The sequence below is a fragment of the Sinocyclocheilus rhinocerous genome, unplaced genomic scaffold (assembly GCF_001515625.1).
Source record: "Sinocyclocheilus rhinocerous isolate Xijiao unplaced genomic scaffold, SAMN03320098_v1.1 scaffold382, whole genome shotgun sequence".
NCBI lineage: Eukaryota > Metazoa > Chordata > Actinopteri > Cypriniformes > Cyprinidae > Sinocyclocheilus > Sinocyclocheilus rhinocerous.
Window position 1 is genome coordinate 1,826,609 of NW_015642829.1, and position 17,361 is coordinate 1,843,969.

Here is a 17,361-nt window from a genome sequence, read left to right on the forward strand (position 1 = left end):
GAGACTTGACTTATCAAAAACAAAGGAATATAAAACCAGAGCCAAATTTTGCATGGCTAAATTGTTTTCCCGAAAATAAGGCAGACATGGTGAACTTCTCATTTTATAAACAATATGAAAAATGTATTTCTGAAGTGTAGTTGGTCAGTTTTAGCTAAAAAAAAAAAAAGACTAGTCAACTGTAGTCTCACCACAAACATAAAATTACACTATCAATCTGGGGGATGTATATGTATATGGCTGGGCGATATGGGCAAAATTTTATATCTCTGTATTTTTTGGCCGATTTGCGATATACGGTATATATCTCTGTATTTTTGTTTTTAATCTGTATTTAATATATATATATATTTCACTTACTGCCCAATGTTGTCCAACAAAACAATACATATTAAAGGCTATGAAAACAAATAAAGTAGATTCTTGAATCGATTTTGCTTGACAATCCTCATAAGGCTGCGGTTCTCTCGGTTGGTTGTGCATCTTTTTCTTCCACACTTTTTCCTTCCACTCAACTTTCTGTTAACATGCTTGTATACAGCACTCTGTGAACAGCCAGCTTTTTGTCAATGAATGTTTGTGGCTTACCCTCTTTGTGAAGGGTGTCAATGATTGTCTTCTGGACAACTGTCAGATCAGCAGTCTTCCCCATGATTGTGTAGCCTAGTGAACCAAATTGAGAGACCATTTTGAAGGCTCAGGAAACTTTTGCAGGTGTTTTGAGTTGATTAGCTGATTGGCATGTCACCATATTCTAATTTGTTGAGATAGTCAATTGGTGGGTTTTTGTTAAATATGAGCCAAAATCATCACAATTAAAAGAACCAAAGACTTAAACTACTTCAGTCTGTGTGCATTGAATTTATTTAATACACGAGTTTCACAATTTGAGTTGAATTACTGAAATGAACTTTTCCACAACATTCTAATTTATTGAGATGCACCTGTATATACACACACATACATATACAGACAAGGCTGCATTATTAACTGCTGCAGTACCATGAGAGCATCTCAAACCTTTCACATTGCATAAAATACAGGAGCTAAACTTTATGAATACATTTTCTCAGACAAGTTTAACCTGACATTTAGATTTGATTTTAAGCACCATGTTCAGTGTGAAAGGCCATAGTACTACCAGACTTCCACTGTAATGTTTAACATTCATCAGTGATTCAACAGCACACTTTCAAAAATTTGCACCTGGGAGTCATTTTACTATTGATGCAATGATTTTTGTTTATTCAAAGTATCTCAATCACAAGTGAACAAAAATCAGTATTAAAGCACAATTACTAGGTCTCTTCTTCAAATATTTTATATTTAGTAGCTCAGAAGCTCATGTCAGAATATGACAACATCCTTCTGTGCACGTTGTGCTCTGTATAGTGAAGATATATGATTATAACAGTGAAACACCGTGATAAAGCCAATCCATTTGGTTACAATATGAAGCAGCTTATGTTACCGAGTGCACTTAAGCTTTACAGAATAGGAGGACTAATGCATTTTCCAGAACTGGAACCTTACCCTGTTCAATGATCCAAACAAAGAGGACAGCGTGTTATGCCATCTGGTGAAATGATAGCGAGAAGTTTTATCAGATAAATCTCCTACACAACAAATGTTACTAAGTTATGCAACAGAATATGTACAATGTATTCATACTATAGACGCGTTAAGATGTTTTAAATCAAATCTAGATAAAAAATAATGACAAAAACCTTCGTGCCACTAGTTGCAGTTCTCACAAAATGGCCCTCAGTTACACTTTAATCAATCCTTTGCACTGGCAAAACAAAAGTCCTTTAGTCTTATTTGCTTAAAACATGCTCCTTTCCCTTCAAGGCCAGTTTCCATTCATTTAAAGAGATGATCATCTCCAACTCCATTATATCCGCCAGAATTTCATATTCAACATGAGAAAAACCACCGCCCATGGCAAGATAGATCAAACATTTCATCACGGTCTTAAATCCAAACATTTCCCATGATGGAAAATTACTTCCACTCTTGGATGCACTTCAATCCATTCTGGTATTCACCAGACTGTCAAGAGGCATTAATGCAGTCAAGCTGGACTTGAAAAAGAATCACAAGAAGAGACACAGTCGGAAGAGCACCAAACAGTCCATGTCCAGAAGAAACCCGACTCTCAGCGAGGTCCTGCTGGGTGCCGTTCCTCAGACCATCCGTGACGTTGACCATCTCCTCCCTCAGTTCCTGCTGTAGAAGCTTGGAAATTAGGCTATTGAACTTGTTCTCCACGGTGGAATACTCAGGAGGAGATGTGGTCAGGTTGAGCTCTGGGGGATCCAGACAGGTGGCGTTCAGGTGGGCGTAGACAACTTCACTCAGGTCCAAGCCAGCCACTGAGGATGGAGATGCACATGGAACGTCCCTCACCAACTTATAACTCTCCATCCACTCCCTCAACCACTCCAGGTCGCAGGTGCACTCCCAGGGGTTTCGAAAGAGATACAGGTGGCCGATGAAATAGATGGGCTGGAAGACAGAGAAGGGCAGAGACGTCAGATTGTTGCTGTTGAGGTGCAGCGTGATGAGGCTCGTCAAGTTCTCAAAGGCGCCCTCCTCGATATAGGACAGCCGGTTTCGATCCAGGTACAGCACCTCCAGCTCCACCAGGTCACTGAACCATGTTTTGGACACATTGGTCAACACGTTCCCACCCAGATTCAGCATTTTTAAGTTGCTTAGGCCCTTGAAAGCCTGCTGGGGCAAGTCGACCAACAGATTATCGTTCAGGTAGAAGTTCTCCAGACGCACTAGATCTTTGAAGGCCTCATCATGTATCACATTTATGCGATTCTCCTGTAAGTTGAGGTACTTGAGGTTGGTTAGGCCCAACAAAGAGTTGTAGGCCACCGCTTCAATCTTGTTGCGCTCCAAGTAAACGTGTGTGAGGTTTTCCATCCCCCTAAGGGCCCCGGGAACACGTCGAAAGTTGTTTTGGAAACACAGCAGTTCCTTCAGGAAGATTTGCTCCAGGAAGATGCGGTCTGGCATGTTGAACAGGTTGCAGTCAGAGAGGTCCAGGCGCACCAAGCGTTTGATTGCTGTGAAGGAGCGAGTGTGCAGGTAGCGGATGTGCTCGTTGTGGGCCAACTTGAGCTTCAGCAAGTTGGGCAGCCCTTTAAACGCTCCCGGCGTGATGAAGGAGATATTGTTGTGGTTGAGTGAGAGTGTCTTGAGTGAAGGCAGGGTGCCAAAGGCCCGCTCGGACAGAAACTTGATGCTGTTCTTGTCCAGGTTGATGGAGGATGCCTCGCAGGGGAACTCTTTGGGCAGGTCCATCATGTTGACGTGGTCACACAGGACGCTGCAACTCTTCTCCTGAGAACACGTGCAACTGGGAGGGCAAGAGCGCGTGCAGGCCCACAGGGCCAGGGCATGAGGGGGGCGGAGGAGGAAGTACACTGGCGAAAAGGGAAAGAGATGGGTTAGAGTGTGCCATTTAACCACAATATGCAACTAGACAAATTGTCATCTTGTCAATATGTTCATTGATATTTAGTTTGAATATTTCCAAACAAAACCTTAGTCACACATTTCATGTAGGTCATTCTCCAAAAATGTTGACATTCCGTCTTTCACACAAACATTGTTTAATGTAACACCAATGACAGATTTAAATGAACCATATTAAGAAAATAATTAAATGTAAATAAGTATTTATGCTGCCTAGGAGGTACTTTTCAAATTTTTGTATTTTCAAAATACTATTTTTTAACATTGTCAAGGCTAATAACAAAAAGTTAAATCAATGGACAAGCATTCTTTTTAGATTATTTATATATAAATGGCATAGAAAGAGGTGTACCAAACCTACTTGACCAGTTAAAAAAAAAAACAAGTCAAACCATTTCATATTGAAAAAGTCAGGTTACAGAATGAAGCCTTTACATAGAATTTTTGACTATATGAAAAAATGGAAATGTCAATATTTTCATATTTTAAGAGTGAATTTTCATCTCACTGAACTGTAAACAGTCATGTTGATGAATCTGTATTGAATGCCCCACACCACAGGTTTATACTAGAACTACATGGTCTATATTGCAGAGAAATAATGATATTGATTTGACACAAAAATCCTTTAATGAACTTTCAGATAGAACTTCCAGGACTCTTAATTATACCAAAACAAAACGCTAGTCATGCAGCATAAGCAATCACTTTGCAAATGAGTCGTGCTCGTTCTCCCAGCAGTTATGGGAAGATTACAGAGCACAAGCAGACACTGGAGGAATAATTTAATGTGTGTGGCCTCCCTCTGTCCTGCATCTGCTCCACACACTGAAAATAGGGTGATTAAAGGGGTCATATGATGCTATTTTAAAGATCATTACTTTGTGTATTTGGTGTAACAGAATATGTTGACATGCTTTAATGTTCAGAAAACACATTATTTTTCAAATACTGTACATTTTTTGAAATAGCATCATATGACCCCTTTAAGAAAAGACAGATTAGAGATTACACAAACACACCAGGTCTTCTTTGTTCCCTTAAATTTCCATCAGTAGAGATACTGCATTTCAGGAACATACTGTAACCACGCTTTAATGTAATGTTCTCAAAAACACTGAGATCAGTTGAATTGAATAGATTGTTTTTAGCACAGTAGTTTAATTACACCTGCTCATATCATTGAAGAAATACAACACTGACAATAGCAAGGAACAGAAAACAGCAAAAAATCATAGACTTACCAGCAATAACGATGAAACGCATCACTGGTTCCTCTCAACTGTGGATTTTTAAGATAAATTAACTTAAGCATTTCCACTAAAACAAAACAACAATTAGGATATCTTGTTATTGAACATACAATTAACAAGAGAGGACAGAACATTTTATTCGATAAAATTAAATAAAAAAAATCCCAAAGTGTTAAATGATTACAAAATGTCAGCACTGGCCCCAAACTACTTACCTGTCAAGCATGTTCAGTAAAGGTTCTCCTGCACAGACAACTAATAAAAGTTCATCCATAAGTTTGCCCACCATGACTATGTCTGTACTGCTATGCTCCAAGAGAAAATATGAATGTTTGTATGTGCACACATCCACTATCATCAGCACTCCCCTTCAGAAAGCCATCACTTAATGGCAGAAAAATCCTGGGATTATAAGTGTTTAAAGCAGTACTCTGAAATCAAAGAGTAGAAATGACCCGCTGGGCCTCAATAGTTCATACAGATTACAGGCTGCAATCTCCTTATATAAACCGGTGGTCATGAGATACTGTACCATAATGTAAACGTTTCAGGAAACATCTGCAAGTATGTTAACACCTTTCATTGGAGACCCTTCTACCACCTGGATTTCATATTAGGAGACAATGGGGTCACATTGAAAAAATAACAGAATTTTTCATTTTTTTAAATAGGACTCATCTGGCTTCAGCAGTGTCATGTTTAAGATGAATTATTGGTAAACGTAAGGATTTATCAAAAATGTGTGTATATACAGCACAAAAATAAAATCACTGTCCAGTCCCAAAGTCTTATTTTGCTGTATATTATTACAATTTTCTTAAAGATATTAATAAAACGCCACATGTCAGATTCAGAATATTTAACCGTGAAACAACTGGTGTTTTGGGGCGTTTAATTTTATTTCATTTTAATGTGAAGTTTGACACCATGAGTTGAGCTACTGGCACAGTTCACCCTGAAGCATCTGACACAACTACCACCTGCCATTTTAGGAAGAATGCTTCATTTAATAATTTGAGTAATCTTACATTGTTTTATACAAATGGCAATTCATCAATATGTATATTTTTATACATATTTTCAGTCAGTCTAGTCCTTTACTACTAAATGATCTGGGGCGAGCAAAAAAAAAAAAACACGAGGTGATTAACACTTGAATCCCCAAGTACCAGCAAATGCAGCATCACTGTAAAGCCCACTGTAAGCAGAGGAAATAAGACAAGGGACACTAAGTAAAGAAAGAGTTTCTATTTTGTAAACAAACTGGCATCAACTAAACGTCAAACAACTCCACTGAGTTTAGATCACATGAGGAGCAGCAGTTACAAATGCTTGACCGAATTTCTGCTACATGAAACGCTTAAGAAATCATGCTTGATTGTAAGGAATTTGCATCAGAAACTTTTATTTTGGTAAAATCATACAATAAATGCACAGCTGAGTCATCTCATGCAGTGCAGAGCCTAGAAGCTACGACATAAAGCAAATACTAAATCTAAGGAGCTCTGGTGTCCTCTCAGGAAGCCAACTATTCTCTTATTTCCATCTGGATGAGGGCAGGGGATGTGATTTCAGTGTTTCCAATACACTTTAAGACTTATTGCTAGCGTGGATACTTGCAGCTTCTCCTGAGTGGACTAATACCAGAGTCGCTGTATATGTAAATACAATAGAGATCAACCACATGTTCAAGGTTGCCATGTGCCAGACATTGACAGAAACAAAACTTCAACAGAACAAATGCCAATCTGTAGGACAGAAAAAAGCACACATTTGGAGAATCTGGACACTTTTTGCACTGATACTTCAGTTTTGTTTTCTTCAACTTTTTTTTTTTTTTAAATGACTTTTGAATCCAAACCTTGGCATGTTCCCATCCCCCCGAGCCCCCCGTCCGTTAACAATTTTGAGAGCCAATTGGTAATTCCATAGCGACGTGTTGCCATTAGGCCGTTAACAGCTGTGGAAACTGACCAAGTCCATTACGTCTGAAACATTAAAAAGCTCACGCTACCCCGAAATACAGAAATTTTCCACGCATACAGGTGACATTCAACATTCAAGTGCCAGTGTTCAGGTATTGTCTTTTGGTCAAGTTACTTGAAACTTTCAAAGAATCACTTTGAGGCTTATAAAAATAAATATTTCTCAAAAAATGTTTAATAAATTACACAAAACTAGCAGCAAAAGTAGAATCTAGAAATCTGTGTGCAAACAGCTAAATTCCCCACTGCTGATCGCCCTGGTCCCAAATAAATCCTGGTAAATAGTGAGAACCCTTCCCTTTTTGTAAACAAGCTGCGTATCTCCGGTCTCCTGACACAATATTTGGAAGCTTGAGGACATGCACTCAAGACACGTATATATAAAACTCGAAATGTGCAATAAAAGAACTTTGTAAAACTTGATGGGCACAACGTACACGGGCCTAGACCTAACTAAAGTAGCACCATTCAACTTGAAGTTCTTAATACTGTCAGTGCATCTGCTTGAATTCATCATTTAAAAAAAAAAAACACAAAAAACTAAGAAAGTCAAGGCACAACTCACTTGAGAAGAAAATCTATTGCACTTGCGATAAATGCCTTATTTCTCCTCCACTCGAGCGCTTCTGTCTTTTTTCAAGAAAAGAAGCAGTAAACTGGCTCCTCGGCCAGTGGTTTAGTTCACATCTAACCTGATGAATTTCAGGAGCTGACAGCATTCGTATTCCTGGTGTCCGGCCTCGCGCAAAACAGCGGGACTCCGTACACAAGCTAAAATGGTGGGCTGTCTAACTGCACTCACGTCAGGCCCAACGCCGGTTTGGATCCGCCAGTGCCTCAAAATGAACTCTCACGCTGCCTCTACCTATGAAAAAGGGAGCCATGCCTGCTGCGCAGCTTGAAAAGAGAGGACGTTTGTATTGAAAGAAAGCCTGCAACAGTTCATTCGTCTTCTCTCCTTGACCAAAAAACAAAACACTAGCATGCGTATGTGACCAAAGCGGTCATGTTGCAAAGGCACGGCCGCTTTGGTTCTGTGGTCCGTTTGTAGCCATTTGAACTTCGCTTTCAGGATGGCAGGCATTTTTTGTTTTGCTGACATTTGTAAAGAAACATTTTATCAAAAAACCTTGGAGTTTTTCAATAAATGGCATCTGCTTCTCTAAAATGTTGTTTAGAGGAAGAAAAGTAGTAGTTAACAAAAAATGCTGCCCACTTAGAGTGGCTAGCATGTGGTTCTTGCTAGCTGCCGTAACACTGTCAAGTCAATTAAAACAAATGGAGTAAGAAGTTCCAGCATTTTGAATTTTCAAACACTGAGTGTTTCCAATATTTCGTCATGAATATCACAACTGGAATGGCCTTTTCAAGACAACCATATCCCTAAAGAGGTGTCTCTGCAGGATAGAGTGAGCAAAACAAAAAGTAAGTCAGACCGATTTGTCCCTTGTGACGCAGATGCTTCACAGAACGGTTCTAGCAAAGCGCCTCTGATGCGTTTTACTTTGTGGCTTGTATTGTTGGCTTCAAGATATTGGTGATAATTTGAAGTTCAAATGGAACAGCGACTCGCTGAGTCACATTATCCCAGTATTTGCCAAGGTTTGATTAAGTACAAGCTTTCAAATGCCTTTACAGCAAAAAAACAAAAACAAAAAAAACATTGCTCTTGGCCAAGTTCACTCAATGAAATTAACAAAACTAAATTCCTGTCTATATTAAAAAAGGCACAGTACATTCACATAGAAATGATCCTCTTTTTTTTTTTTTTAAACAAAGAAAAAGTCAGAAACCTAGGTGCTGTAATAGATCAAATACACAAGTGGGCATCCTTGTTATTCTGCTCCAGTTTTGCCACAGAGCAGCTCCCTTTAGAATGTGGGCAGAGAATCACAGCGTGTAATGTACCGAGTTCATAAAGCTACACAGAGGGTAGAGTCTGGCTATGATAACATGTGGTTTCCGTTCAGCTAGTTTGGCAAACGTACATTCAGTTGCCCCACCAGTCCACCTGGGCGTAGTTTCCTCCATAGTTTCCATAGTTGCCCCCATAGCTGTCACCACCGAAACTCCCAAAGCCACCTAAAATGGACAATAAATTCAGGACTGCTTTCAACAATTTCCACCGACTTTTACAATAAAATTAAACACTAATGAATACTGTAATAAATATTGTTTATTGTTAGTTTATTAATCAAGGTTATATGTTAACATTTATACACACATTCATACACACACACACACACATATATATACACATATCGTATATCAAATCATAAGATGTGGTTTGAAGTGAAACTAACCCTTATTGCCTCCAAAACCTCTGCTCCCTCCATGGCCACCAGTGTTGCGAGCACCACGGTTGGCGAAAACATTGCCGCCCCCAGCCATCTGCCGGTAATCCCTGGCCCCAAAGCCACCAGAGAACCTGCAGAAGAAAAGTAACATCATGAATCTGGAAAATGCACAAACCCATTGGGGAGATTTGAAGAGCTTGGATGCTTCCGTACCTCTTGGGGCGTCCGCGGTTGGTGCTCTTGTGCTGGTGCTCGTAGGCTAGGTTTTCAAGCCAGGAAGGCACCTCCTGTTTGGCCTCCACCAAGATGTCCAGCAGATCTTTTGTGATGTTGCTGTTCTTATCATTGTAGAAGGATGTGGCCAGTCCTGAAGATAAATCAATAATTCAAACAGATGTTCTGGCAAAAACGAGAAATTCAAGGTATTTCCGAAAACGATAGTAAAACTCACCAAGGTTTCCCACACGGCCTGTGCGACCGATGCGGTGGACGTACTCCTCAATGTCACTAGGCAAGTCAAAATTGATCACGTGTTTCACGTTGGAGATGTCAAGGCCACGTGCAGCCACCTATCAAGACAAAAGCACAACCAGTTAAGCAATCAGGAGGAAAACCACAGGCTTCCAGTGAACGCTCAGACTCTACTCACAGCGGTGGCAACCATGATAGGGCAGCGCCCAGAACGGAACTGGTGGAGCGCTTCCTCACGATCGCGCTGAGAGCGGTCGCCATGGATACTGGTGCAGGCATAGCCCTCACGATAGAGAAAGTCCTCAAGAGCATCAGCACCCTTCTTAGTCTCCACAAACACCAGTGTGAGAGAATCCTTGCCTACAAAGACGAAAAGCTAGTCACTCTGGATAAAAACATCTTGCAAATGCAGAAATACATCTGTGCTTTTGTAAGCTTAATTATATGCATTGAATGCAATATTAGCCACAGCTTGCTTCTTTACTGTAGTCAGGTTTTGACATGATTTCCATTAGCACATAAGGATGAAACTGTAGAGCACACTGCCATTAAAATGTCCCACGACATGACTTCATTCCTTCCCTTTAAGCTATTTAACAGTAGCCTTCTGCTACAGTCTTTGCTTAGATAATGTTGGCATGGTAACACTGACCGATGAGACTTATCTAAAAGCACTCCGTGCTGTGTTGCTATGGATAAACATGAGAGCTTCACCAAGAAGTCAGTCACTGTTTCTACATGTTTACTAGCACAACAGCAATATCTCTTTAGTATCACATTTAAAAATAACTTTAAAAACACTCAGATTTAAGATATTTTTGTTAAAGTATTTTTATTTATATTTGCAAAGAAAAGGAGTTATTCAAAAATAAATGGTAATAATTCCACATCTTCTGACTCTTCCCATACCACTATTTGCAGTATTATTTTTAAAAACTAGTGCTACAACAATAAAATCTATACACCCACATATTCCATCACACTGAACTTGACCAAGTATTTTATTCCTGTAACAAGCCATCAAGGATCCCATGACATCGAGAAACAGTAGACGAGGAAAGACGTTTTACCTGTTGCATTGAGCAGGTCAAGGAGGAAGGAGCGCTTGTCATTCTCTTCCACCCAAACCACCTTCTGAGTGATGTTCTCTGAGGTGGAGCCCACTCGGCCCACAGCCAGGAAGATATACTCCTCCAGAAAGTCACGGGCCAGAATCTTAAAAAGTATGGAAGCAACGAGTTCCTTATTAAAATCAAAAATTGTATTTAAAGTTCATTATGAGACTCACTGGTAAGCCTCATATACGCTTACCTGGATCTCTTTTGGGAAGGTGGCGCTGAACATCATGGTCTGCCGAGCACCTTTTGGAGGCATGGTGTCCTGCTCCACGATACGTCTGATCTGGGGTTCAAAACCCATATCGAGCATTCTGTCAGCCTCATCCAACACCAGATATCTACAAAGAACGTATAAAGTCATTTTTCTGAACCACGATGTATTTGAGGTCAAAGAAAACTTAATCATTCTAGCTTAGAATCATACTCGCTTCACTTACTTGCAGTAGTCTAGGCCAATCTTGCCCCGCTCCATCATGTCTACCAGACGACCTGGTGTGGCCACTAGGAGGTGACAGCCTCTTTCCAGTTCACGGATCTGCTGGCCTATATCTGCACCTCCATACACCACACACGGGCGCACTCTGGAGCGGTAAGAGAACTGCAGAAGATGACAACAAAATTAGTTAAGATGAGCTTTAAATTGGACCAACTTTGCTAACCTGTAACTGGTTTACGAGAAAGATATACCTTTCTGGCCTCGTCATAAATCTGAAGAGCAAGTTCTCTGGTTGGAGCCAGTACCAGAGAGATGGGAAATTGCTTACGGCGGACGTACTTCCCATTCTCCTGCTTGAGAAAGAAAACAAAATACTTTTCATGACAGAAGCAGAAATTCTTTCCCTCACAGGACTCAATGCACAACTTTAGGCCAATAAAGAGATGTATAGTAACCTGGGTGCTGGCTTTGGTGGCCTGCAGTGCCTCTCCAGGTCCATCAGTGTAGATCTGACTAAGCACAGGAAGTAAGAAGGCTGCAGTCTTCCCCGAGCCTGAGAGAATGGAGCATACACACATGATGAAGCACACTCTCAAATCACTCTATACTGCTCAAACAGCTGCACACTGCAGTTTCATCCACATGGGACAGCCAAAGCCAGAGTTTGCACATTCAACCTGGTCAACATTGCGGTTTATATGGACCATGCCCTGCCTACTGAGATAGGAAGTGGTCATCTAACTCACATGTAAAGGGGTCACAATCCTAGATAGAAACTGTTCTAAGCCAGGTAAAGGTTCTAGAAGATTTGCAAGTTGACAGATGTGAGTGATTCAAATCAAAGCAATACAAATGTCTACAAAAAACATCAGTTTATCATTCTTACTATTTAAGAATGATACCATTTATTTTCCTAATAAAGTCACTGTTGAGTAACGGCATTTGACTTTTTTTTTTACATTTTGGACTCTGTGTTCAAGGATCTATCATTGAACTCTTGAAAAACATTAAATTATTCAATGGCATGGCACTTGAGCTCACACAACTACTCATTTTACTCAAGTCAACCAAAAGAAAAAGCATTCACTTAATCAGCGGGTCGATGTTTATGTAAATGACCCACAACACATAATGCTGCTTCAGCGGTCTTTGCAGTTTCAGGTAAGTCCAGCTAAAGCTATAAAAGTGAATAAGTGTAGGACTAAATCTGGTAAAATGTTATACATTGCTCTTTGTATTGTAGTAAAATACATTCATGAAAAACAAGTAAATATATTTATATATAAATACTATATACTATAAACTTAAAATACATAATGAGACAGAACATATGATAGATAGGAGTCATATCTATCATATGTTGCTGCCTCCATTACTGTGCTATACATAAATTTATTAATAGCCTTTCTTGTTCCGTCCTATCATGAGCAAAAGTATTATAATATAGTATGAAAGGCTCAATCCAGAGCGGCACAAAGCGCTTATGCGTATGCCGTGCGCAGAATGATGCGCTTGAAGCAACACGGAGTCACAGTGCGCAGCGCTCCACGTAGAAAAGTTCAAAGCAGAAAGAGAAGAGATATTGATGCGTAGTGTATTAAATCTGTTCTGTAGTTTATTGAGCCTTTTCTTTTAACCGTTTTAAACTTCATTTACTCGGAGAGAGTTTCATCGTCTTGACTGTCGTAACCGAACGTGACACGCAGCTTGAATGCTGTCCGCTCTGTGTGTGTGTGTGTGTGTGTGTGTGCGCATGGGGAGACGCTGCCTGCACCCCGCCTCCGCCACAGAGAGCAGACGAGATAACAGAGGCAGCGCGATCTAATAAAATGTTGGTGACATTCATTTTTATGTAAAAAAAAATATATAAATCATTATTTTTAATTATTAAAAAATTCAGTCGCAATATATCGCGGCACCAAAAATTATCGCACTCATTTCCAGTTGAACATTATAGTTCAACTGGGATGCAATTTTAGACCATTTTTCTCCCACCTGTTTGAGCACAGGCCATCAGGTCCCTCTTGGCCTTGATGATGGGGATTGCATACTTTTGAACAGGAGTAGGCCGTGTGTAGCGGATCAAGGTGATGTTGCCCATAATGATCTCGCCCATGTCCACATCATGGAACTAAAAAAAAATAAATAAATCATCCACCTGCTGTAGCAGCCCTCCACTTTATTTGTTTTGGCACTTGATTCAACAAGGCACTATGATTATTAGGCTTACACTCTCAATATGCCCTGGACTGTTTGTTCCAGTGGCCTCCACAGGAATGTCATCATACTTCTCAAAGTTAATCCCAGTGTTGCTCGCAGAGAACAGCTCCCTGTCGTTTGGAGGGGGAGACAGAGGAGAAAACAATAGCTTCACCACAGAGACAGATGGACTCAGGAGACAGGACACAGTGCGATTAGCAGTGGGCCACTTACTGTTCCAGACGCTCGTTGGGGGGCAGTGGCTTTGACCAGTCCTCTTCATCTCTGGATTCTTCAACCCAACGACTGTTTCCTCCTGTTCCTCCTCCAAAGCCTCCACGTTCATACCTGTTAAGAAACATTTTTGTTTTATAAAAACACTGTAGCACAACACCATGAACACTTAATTTTTACATGGTCTATTACTTCTGAGCACACTGCATTGACAGGCTTAGTTAATCACCCTATTGTTTAGAAAAGTAATAGGTATTTAATAGTAGTGCATATCACCTCAACAAACGACACAATCTGAGGCATCATTTACATTCATAAAATGTGTGGCAATTTGTGCACCAAAAGACAGGGGTAGCAGATAAAACAGACACAATATACCAGCAGAACTTTTGTCAAACAGCAGAGGAATTTGGATGATTACCTTAATCGTGGTTACGCTCATGTGACACTGCAGTGCCATGCCATGACCAAAGTTTATCATTTGCATCCATTTTTAAGCAATTTCAAGTGATTTAAAACTGTTTGTGCACAGTGTCAAAAGAAAGTCTGCACTTGCATGCTAAGCAGATGGTTTCTGTGCACATAAAGCTGCCGGTCACACACACTATCAGAGCACAAAAAAATGTCAAAATGCCCATCTTGACGTGTAGCCTCAAACACAGTCCTTTATGTCTTAAGTGAACGTAAACAGTTGGGAGGTTGAGAACTTTTTACTTACAATACATAGGCTAGTATTAGATTTTGCTGTATTATTAAAACAAGTGTTGAGAATTGGTGAAATTTCAATGGCATCTAAAACAACTTTGTTACAATACTGCACTCTTCCTCACCTTCCTCTTGAGCAAGCTCCTCTATCATTGAAGAACGCAGACTTCCCTCTGTCAGAACGCCCACCAAAGCTAGTGTAGGCATCTCTGTTCACCACAGAGTTCCAGCCACCATCTTTGTTCTCATAACTGACATAACCTGCAATTTCATTATGTTAGAGGATTAAAACATGTACATCTTGCAAAACAATCACTCTATCATTTTAAAACTCTCACCTGCATTATGCATTGGCTGGTTGAAGGGACCACCGCTCCTGCTTCCACGAAAGCCACCACGTCCACCTCTGTCATTACGAGGAGGTCCACGGCCAAAGTTTGCAGTCCCATTCACACGACCATCATGGTACCCATTGACAAAACCATTGCTACGACTGCCGTCCCATCCTGGAGAATCTTTCAAAAAGGGACAGACAGGTAGAGAATGTGAGGATACTGAGTGAATGGCTCTAATTTATAACTTAGCTCAAAGCCAAGACTGGTATCAGTGATGGTTGAGTGAGTGGCAGATGTGAAAAAGCCAGTAAGCAATTTGCTCCTACGGCAACAAATAGAACAATTCAAGTAAGTTGAGTGAACCAGACAAACAGGTTCATGGCACTGCTTTAAAAAAAAAAAAAAAAAAAAACGCAGATCAAGAACACAGAAAGAACAATGGGCATTCGTTGGGCAAAACTGGCACTCCTAGAGCTTACAAAACCATATGAAACAAAAACAACCTGTTCGGTCATCCCAGTGACTCACCCAACTATTCCTTTCTGAGAAAAATCCAGTTTAAGGAACAAAGAGCACACACACTCCAAAAATTATAGAGCAATGTACTTTATCAATTGAGGTTGTGATCACACACACACACACACAAAAAAAAATCTTACAAGCACTGGAGCCTATACAGAGGAATCACCACATAAATGCGTGATCATTTTCTGTCCGAAAACAGCCAAAAGCAGGCCAAACCATGCCACGGTTTGATGCTCAAATTTACCACAGCGATCAGCCCAGCTGATAACACTGGCTACATCCTCGCTTCCGTCAGTGGCTACGCTGCAGTCAGTACGCACAGTAGAGGCTGCAAGTGACACACACAGAGAAATTAGCCAGGACTGCACTCATGCATATGCATACCCACGCTTCATTACTCCAGCATACAAAAACAGGCCAAAAACACAAATAACTTGCATATCAGACTTCCTCAGATGTGGTTAAACCACACAACCAAACATCAGCTTTCCAAACTTAATTGAAAAGAGCACAATCACTGCTGACCTACTTGCTAATCAGAAAGTCAAGGCATACTGTCAAAAATACCATTTGGCAAAAGAACTCAAAGTAAACAGCAAACAATATTCACCTACATAGTCTTGCAACAAACGTGAACTTGAGGGAAAAAAAAGCATCAGATTTGGACACTGTGTCTCTTGGGAAGTATGAAACCAAACAATTGACGTGGCAGCAGTGAAACGTTAAAGCTCAGATCAGTCGATCTTGGGCTAATTGGAGTGAACAAATTATGTTGTGGTGTAGTTAGAGATGTTAACATGTGCATCACTTAGTATTTAAAAAGAACACCCACACGATTAAGCATGCTATTGACGTGTAGCATTAGAACATGTCAGGAGCAACGTCCACAAACTTCAGGGTCTAGTTAAAATGCAGTGACGTCACAGAGGGCAGACAGCAGAACAGAGGGATGATGCAGAAATCACATGCATAAAGATATACCACATCGGTCTGGCCAGCCACTAGTGCAGGTGTGATAAAACGAGAGCTCCTGGGATGGATATTTCTGGAAACCTAAGCAGAGGCATAGGGCACTTAAAAGACAACCCTTCCTTCCAAACGGAGTAGTGTAAGAGCAAAGCAGGTCGTTTTGAATAGTTACCGGTCCTAAAGTCATTCCATCCAGTTGGATAGTTATGCCTGTGTCTTTGGTTTCCCTCAGGGTGCCAACTCTGAGGATACTGTTTGGGAGAAACTTGACGGACAGTTTCACATTGTCAGAAGATGGCAAAATACTTAAAAGCATTCAAAGGAGTGTGTGCGCGCACGCTATTGCATACAAGCCTCTTTCCTATTTGTTCACATTTAGAGAGTCAATTAGAAAAGAGAAGAAAGGAGAGAAATGCAAGCAACCACAGCTGCCGGATAATCACAGGGAGCAGTCAGACAGAGCCACTAAAGCTTTGTGGACTCAGAAATGTCTCCTTCAGTTTCATAAAGTGTGAGGTTCACTCAACACTCTGAGAACTGACTTTAAATGTCTGGCCCCAAAGTACTGGCTCTGAAGGCATGGAATTAAATTTTCATGCATCTTGGAAGCAAAGCACCTTCAGAAGAACCTGACCAAGACTTACAGCTCTGTACTGGTGCCACTGAATAACCGCTCTGTCTGCCAGAGGAATAAGCATTTCCTGCTGTGAAAAAACATGAAGTCAAAGTGCAGAAAAAAACTCAACAATTGATCATAAAGCATTGATTTTAAGATAGATCTAGAGATCATTCATAAGTGATGAAATGGAGTGGCTCATGTCAATAGAAATGGGAAATGATTTATTGAAATAAAAAAGACTCAAAGAACTTTTGCTTTTTTTTTTTTGAATAGTCGCAATAGTGCAGGTTTTGTAGTGATACTAACAAGCACTGAAACACAGTGAAATGTTTTTGTCTGTCAAGTATTTTCACATGACAGTTATTTTGAATTGTACACATTCAAGAAAATCTCTAAAGATATCCAATAAAATGTACAGCAACTCAAAAGGCTAAAACTCAATGCAAATTGTAAATATTTGCCAAATTTGCATGCATCTGCAAATTTCTTATCTTATGAAACAATCCACCGTTTGTAAAGTAAACCAGCATCATAACATACCATTTTTTGATGCGTCTTTGTTTCTCAAGTGAGGAGGAATGTAACGCCCTAAAAGAAAATAAACATTCAGGGTTTTTTTTTTTTTTTTTTTAACTTGCATTGCATGCTATTACACTGTTGTCAGTCAAGTTGTCATTTAAAATCCGATCATCATTGGTAATGTTACTGTTTCACAGATTATGC

The 17,361-nt window shown here is 40.2% G+C and overlaps 2 protein-coding genes across 3 annotated transcripts; both read right to left on the bottom strand.

Moving 5' to 3' along the window:
• Positions 1 to 1,113: 1,113 nt before the first annotated feature.
• LOC107756787 (nyctalopin-like) lies at positions 1,114 to 5,364 on the bottom strand. 2 transcript variants are annotated; one of them, XM_016574055.1, is made up of 3 exons: positions 4,961 to 5,364; positions 4,737 to 4,774; positions 1,114 to 3,440 (listed from the first exon to the last, which is right to left on the bottom strand). In XM_016574055.1, the coding sequence occupies exons 2-3, from the start codon at positions 4,756 to 4,758 to the stop codon at positions 2,056 to 2,058; spliced, it is 1,407 nt and encodes a 468-aa protein (XP_016429541.1). In that variant the 5' UTR covers positions 4,759 to 4,774; positions 4,961 to 5,364; the 3' UTR covers positions 1,114 to 2,055. The 2 variants fall into 2 exon arrangements, with proteins under 2 accessions (XP_016429541.1, XP_016429540.1); XM_016574054.1 differs by having other exon boundaries at positions 4,737 to 4,812.
• A 769-nt stretch (positions 5,365 to 6,133) lies between these two features.
• Positions 6,134 to 17,220, bottom strand: LOC107756788 (putative ATP-dependent RNA helicase an3). The gene is made up of 20 exons (XM_016574056.1): positions 17,179 to 17,220; positions 16,664 to 16,723; positions 16,192 to 16,284; positions 16,032 to 16,103; positions 15,295 to 15,378; positions 14,529 to 14,705; positions 14,316 to 14,451; positions 13,486 to 13,599; positions 13,283 to 13,382; positions 13,048 to 13,183; positions 11,508 to 11,605; positions 11,304 to 11,405; positions 11,054 to 11,214; positions 10,810 to 10,954; positions 10,569 to 10,713; positions 9,677 to 9,858; positions 9,479 to 9,596; positions 9,241 to 9,394; positions 9,034 to 9,158; positions 6,134 to 8,812 (listed from the first exon to the last, which is right to left on the bottom strand). Exons 6-20 carry the CDS (start codon positions 14,539 to 14,541, stop codon positions 8,721 to 8,723), a joined length of 1,821 nt encoding a protein of 606 aa, XP_016429542.1. The 5' UTR covers positions 14,542 to 14,705; positions 15,295 to 15,378; positions 16,032 to 16,103; positions 16,192 to 16,284; positions 16,664 to 16,723; positions 17,179 to 17,220; the 3' UTR covers positions 6,134 to 8,720.
• Between the last annotated feature and the right edge of the window lie 141 nt (positions 17,221 to 17,361).

What these genes read in the sequence shown, in the direction of transcription:
- LOC107756788 (XM_016574056.1), bottom strand. An exon ending in CCTTCCCAAAAGAGATCCAG is followed by an intron (nt 10,714 to 10,809) that starts GTAAGCGTATAT and finishes ATACTTTTTAAG; the next exon opens with ATTCTGGCCCGTGACTTTCT. An exon ending in AGGCCGTGTGGGAAACCTTG is followed by an intron (nt 9,395 to 9,478) that starts GTGAGTTTTACT and finishes ATTTATCTTCAG; the next exon opens with GACTGGCCACATCCTTCTAC.
- LOC107756787 (XM_016574055.1), bottom strand. Translation starts at nt 4,758, where the DNA reads ATGCGTTTCATCGTTATTGCTG. An exon ending in GCGTTTCATCGTTATTGCTG is followed by an intron (nt 3,441 to 4,736) that starts GTAAGTCTATGA and finishes CCTTTTCGCCAG; the next exon opens with TGTACTTCCTCCTCCGCCCC.